Source organism: Heterodontus francisci, unplaced genomic scaffold, assembly GCF_036365525.1.
Source record: "Heterodontus francisci isolate sHetFra1 unplaced genomic scaffold, sHetFra1.hap1 HAP1_SCAFFOLD_1842, whole genome shotgun sequence".
Classification (NCBI taxonomy): Eukaryota; Metazoa; Chordata; class Chondrichthyes; order Heterodontiformes; family Heterodontidae; genus Heterodontus; species Heterodontus francisci.
In genome coordinates this window covers 26503-32502 of record NW_027141992.1, presented here as the reverse complement: position 1 = coordinate 32502, position 6000 = coordinate 26503, and the positions used below count along the sequence as shown (strand labels likewise).

The window sequence follows — 6000 nt, the reverse complement described above, 5'->3', positions numbered from 1 at the left end:
GTATCATCCACAAATTTTGAAATTGTGCCCTGTACACCAAGGTCTGGGTCATTAATATATATCAGGAACAGCAAGGGCCTAACACCGACCCTTGGGGAACTCCACTACAAACGTTCCTCCAGTCCATAAAACATACATTAACCACTACTGTCTGTTTCTTGTCATTCAGCCAATTTTGTATCCATGTTTCTACTGTCCCTTTTATTCCATGAGCTACAACTTTGCTCACAAGTCTATTGTGCAGCACTTTATCAAATGCTTTTTGGAAGACCTTGTACACCACATCAACAGCATTGCCCTGATCAACCTTCCCTGTTACCTCATCAAAAAACTCCAGCAAGTTGGTTAAACCTGATTTGCCCTTCATAAATCCATGCTGGCTTTCCGAATTAACCTCCATTTGTCCAAGTAACGGACGACCACATGTTTAGGAAGTGTCAGCTGGAGCAGCTCAAGCTCCAGTTTTCAGAGCTTGAACAGCAGCTGGTGTCACAGCAGTGCATCTGCAAGGTTGAGAGTTTCATGGATAACACATTTCTCGATGTGGTCACCCCACAGCTTAAGGGTATGCAAACAGATAGGGAATAGGTGACTGCCAGGCAGTCAGCGAGAACCAGGCAGGTAGTGTAGGAGTCCCCTGAGTGCATCTCACTCTCCAACCAGCATGCAGTTCTGCATAGTGGTGCGAGCAATGGTTCCTCTGGGGAGTGCAGCCAGAGCCAAGTCCATGGCTCAGCTGTGCAGGGTTGTAACAGGATTCTCTTATTAAAGGAACAGACAGGTATTTCTGCAGACATGAATCCAGATGGTATGTTGCCTCCCTGGTTCCAGGGTCAAGGATGTCACTGAGGGGCTGCTCAGCACTCTGAGTGGGGAGGATGAACAGCCTGTGGTCATGGTCCATATCAGTACCAATGACATAGGTAGAAAAGGGATGAGGTCCTGCAGGCAAATTTTAGGGAGCTGGGAATGAAACTAGCAAGCAGAAACTCAGAAATAGTAATCACCAATTACTCCCAGTGCCACCCACTAGTGAGTATAGAAATAGGAGGATAGAGCTGATGAATGCGTGACTGGGCAGATGGCACAGGAGGGAGGGCTTTAGATTTCTGGGACATTGGGACTAGTTCTAGGGGAGATTGGACCTGTACGGGCTGGGACCAATTGCCTTGCGGGGCGGTTTGCTAGTGTTATTGGGGAGGGTTTAAACTAGCTTGGCAGGGGAATGGGAACCAAGAGGTAACATTAGACAGGAAAAGTTGATAAGTCACCAGGACTGGATCAGATGCATCCAAGGATACTGAGGGAAATAAGGCTGGAAATTGTGGAGGCAAGGGCCATAAATTTCCAATCCTCTTTAGGTACAGGGTGGTGCCGGAGAACTGGAGAATTGCAAATGTTACACCCTTGTTCAAAAATGGGTGTAAAGTTAAACCCAGCAACTACAAGGCCAGTCAGTTTAACCCTGGTGGTGGGAAAGCTTTTAGAAAGAATAATGCACAGTGGCACAGTAGTTAGTACCGCAGCCTCACCGCTCCAGCGACCCGGGTTCAATTCTGGGTACTGCCTGTGTGGAGTTTGCAAGTTCTCCCTGTGTCTGCGTGGGTTTCCTCCGGGTGCTCCGGTTTCCTCCAACATGCCAAAGACTTGCAGGTTGATAGGTTAATTGGCCATTAAAAATTGCCCCTAGTATAGGTAGGTGGTAGGGAAACATAGAGACAGGTGGGGATATGGTAGGAATATGGGATTAGTGTAGGATTACTATAAATGGGTGGTTGATGGTCGGCACAGACTCGGTGGGCCAAAGGGCCTGTTTCAGTGCTGTATCTCTAAACTAAACTAAACTAAAACTAAATTCGGGACAAAATTAACAGTCACGTTGACAAATGTGGATTAATTAAGGAAAGTCAGCACAAATTTGTGAAAAATCATCTTTAACTAATTTGATTGAGTTTTTCGATGAAATAACAGAGGGTTGATAAGGGTAATGTGGTTCATATGATGTACATGAACTTCCAAAAGGCTTTTGATAAGGTGCCACATAATAGGCTTGTCAGCAAAGTTGAAGCCCATGGAATTAAAGGACAGTGGCAGGGTGAATACAATGTTTGCTGAGTAACAGGAAATAGAGAGTAGTGGTGAATGGTTCTTTTTCAGACTGGAGGAAAGTTTTTATTGGGGTTCCCCAGGGGTCTGTATTCGGGCCACTGCTTTTCCTGATTTACATTAATGATCTAGACTTGGGTGTGCAGGGCACCATCTCAAAATTTGCAGATGACACAAAGCTTGGAAGTATTGTGAACTGTGAGGAGGATAGCAATAGATTTCAAGAGGACATAGCCAGGCTGGTGGAATTGGGGACTCGTGGCAGATGAAATATAATGCAGAGAAGTGTGAAGTGATACATTTTGGTAGGAAGAACAAGGAAAAGCCAGATAAAATAGAGGATGCAATTCTAAAGTAGGTGCAGGAGCAGAGGGACCTGGGGGTATATGTGCACAATCGTTGAAGGTGGCAGGACAGATTGTGAAAGTGGTTAATAAGGCATATAGGATCCAGGGCTTTATAAATAGAGGCATAGAGTACAAAAGCAAGGAAGTTGTGGTGAACCTTTATAAAACATTCATTTGGCCTCAACTGGAGTATTGTGTCCAATTCTGGGCACTAACTTTAGGAAGGATGTGAAGGTGTTGGAGAGGGTGCAGAAAAGATTCATGAGAATGGTGCCTGAAATTAGATACTTCAGTTACATGGATAAATTGCCCAAGTTAGAGCCATTTTCTTTAGAGAAATTTGAGAGGAGATTTGATAGAGGTGTTCAAAATCATGAGGGGTTTGGACAGAGTAGATAGGGAGAAACTGTTCCCACTGGTGAAAGCTTTGAAAACCAGAAGACAATAATTTAAGGTGATTGGCAAAAGAACCAGAGGCAACATAAGGAGAAACTTTTTTATGCAGCGAGTGGTTAGGATCTGTAAAGCACTGCCTGAGAGTGTTGTTGAGGCAGATTTCGTCATAGCTTTCAAAAGGGTATTGGATAATTATCTGAAGAGAAAAAAATTGCAGGACTACAGAGAGAAAGCAGGGCAGTGGGACCAGCTGAACAACTCTTAAAGAGAGCCGGCACAGACACGATGGGCCGAATTCCCTTCCTCTGTGCTGTTACCATTGTATGACTGATTCTGTAAGTCCCCAGATGTTTGTGAGGAGGACTTTGCAGGGTCAACTGGGCAGAGTGTGCCTTTCTCATTTCCGGTGCCTCAGTTGATGCTGGGTGGTCCGACCAGTTTATTTTTCAACTTTTCTATGGCAGTTTTTTATATAACTGAGTGGCTTTCCAGGCCATTTCAGAGGTGAGTTAAGAGTCAACCACGCTGCTGTGGTTCTGGAGACACATGTAGACCAGACTGGGTAAGCATGGCAGATTTGCTCCCCTGAATCATAGAAATTTACTGTACAGAAGGAGGCCGTTTGGCCCATTGTGTCTGCGCTGGACGACAAGTAGGTTACGGCACTTCAAGTGCATATCCAAATACTTGTTAAATGTTATGTGATGCCACTTTCTCAGACAGTAAGTTCCAGATCCCCAATATCCTCTTGGTGAAAATGTTTTCCCTTGAATCCCTTCTTAACCTCCTACTTCTTACCCTGAAACTACACAGCCTGGTTATGGACCCCTTAACCAAAGGGAATAGGGCCTCCCTATCCACTTTATCTAGACCCCTCATAATTTTATACACTTCAGTTAGGTCTTCCCTCAGCCGATCCAATCTTTCCTCATAACTAGGTCTCCAGTCCAGGCAATGCCCTTGTAAATCTCCTCTGTACCCTCTTTCATGCAGTAACATCTTTAATGCAATCACACCAACGACGTTAGTGAATCAGATGGGTTTTTATGACAAATTAGTGGTTTCATGTTCATTATTAATGAGACGAGCATTTTATTCCAGATTTATTAATTAATTGAATTTAAGTTCCCCAGCTGTCGAGGTGGATTTTGAACTCATGTCTCCCGAGCATTCATCTGGGTCTTAGCTACCACTAAGCTAACATCTCCTAAAATTAGTGAATTTAATGCTGCCTTAACAGAATGCAGAAAAGCATCATCAAACAAATAAATTAATGAAAGTCGGCAATGATGGAAATAAATGAATTCAATACATTGGAGAGAAAGTTAACTAAAGATGTGCAGTTAATAAATTGAAAGGGCCCTAACATATCAGCAATATAAATGTAAATATCTGAGCTGCAGTCAACAAAATAAAAGATTGGGGCTTCCCTGGGAATATTTAATTACTTAAACATCAGCTCAGTTTTGGCAGAGGATTGAGGCTGATAGAACTTGATGTGGTCTACCCAGATCTGCCAGTGGATGACTAAGCCAATTGTGGACCAGATATGCTCAAGTTTGTGACCCTTGGTCTTAAATGAGCATACATAGATGGGAGCTGTGGATTAGAGATAGTAAAACTTTCATGGGAGTAGAGATGTCATAGGAAATGGCAATGTCAAGGGTGTGACCATAAATTAATGTGAAGGGAAATATATGAGGAGGATTACAGGATTGTGAATTCAGAGGACTAGGGGCGGCACAGTGACCGCGTGGGTTTTCGCCAGGTGCTCCAGTTTCCTCCCACAGCCAAAGACTTGCAGGTTGATAGGTAAAGTGGCAATTGTAAATTGCCCTTAGTGTAGGTAGATGGTAGGAGAATTGAGGGAAGGTGGGGATGTGGCAGGGAATATGGGATTAATGTAGGATTAGTATAAATGGGTGGTTGATGGTCAGCACAGACTCGATGGGCCGAAGGGCCTGTTTCAGTGCTGTATCTCTCTATGACTCGAAGAGAAGTTGTGATAGAAATTAAAATCAGGGAGGCTCAGGGAGGAAATGAGGGAGGATATCCTGGGGAGAAACTCAGGCTGGTTCTTGGAGGTCAGTAGATAATGAGGATGTTAAAGCAGAGGTGAGAGACTTGGAACAGAGTGAGGTCATGGAAGGCAGACAAAGTGCTAGAGGAGCATGGGGAGAAACTAAGGTGTAATCTGATGATGAGGCCTATACCACCACCACATCTCAAAGGCAATAGGTGATTTGCAATACAGAGGAACTCAATCAGGAACTGCCAGCCTGGGAGACATAAATAATCTATAAATATATAGATATATATCACATAGATATTTGTGGGACCCTAAGCCAAATGGATTCACAAAAGCCTTTGGACTGTTTGGTGGAATTTTTTGTTCTTTTTTAATCTACAGGCAAGGCACTAAATCCCCTTTTAAATTTCCTGCTGTATAAATGGTAATGTCTTCTGATGCCCTTTATAATCAGTAGCGCAGTGCACAACTATGTCAGAAATGTATTTAAAATGATCTCACATGCATCACATTAACCTCTATCAAACTCCCAAATAAAATAGTTTTTGTTTTGGACTTACGACTATGCTTTGCATTTATGTTCGCAAAACAGTGCAAATAAAATCTTGCCCATAATTTGTTGCAACAACTTACTTTGTTATTATTTTTCTTTTGATTTTTGGCTGTTATATGAATTGAAAATTTCATTGCATGTAATATAAAAAGGCGTATAATCTCAATAACATCGAAAGCAAATTGATTGTGGCTGTTCACACTTTTTGAATTCTGTGGTAACTCATCACCATTAACAGCTCTAAGGACTTAAGAAAGGGAATTTTATGGACCAAAATTGTATGGTAATTTGGTAAAGTTATTATTTTAGCTGCTACTATAACTTACAGATGTTGTGAATTAATTTTTGTTTTTCAGAACATCCAGATTAGTCCATTATCAAGTGCCTTTGATCCAGTCCAAGCAATAAATGGTGTTCAAGACATTGAAGAAGGTACAGTTTATACTTTATGAAAAATCCAGATGTTGGCTTATCAAGCGCAGACTGCTTTGTACATTTGCATTCTTTCACTGATACCACACACACTCTGAACGCTTACAAGTACAGAGATAATCATTTGTCATATAAAT

The 6000-nt window shown here is 42.4% G+C and overlaps 1 protein-coding gene across 1 annotated transcript in view; it reads left to right on the top strand.

Moving 5' to 3' along the window:
• The first annotated feature begins 664 nt into the window (after positions 1–664).
• LOC137365838 (centrosomal protein of 126 kDa-like) overlaps positions 665–6000 on the top strand; it is a 28010-nt gene continuing 22674 nt past the window's right edge. The window contains exons 1-3 of the mRNA XM_068028077.1: positions 665–748; positions 1972–2034; positions 5788–5863. Coding sequence (XP_067884178.1) covers positions 665–748; positions 1972–2034; positions 5788–5863 — 223 coding nt within the window. The remainder of the gene's footprint in view (positions 749–1971; positions 2035–5787; positions 5864–6000) is intronic.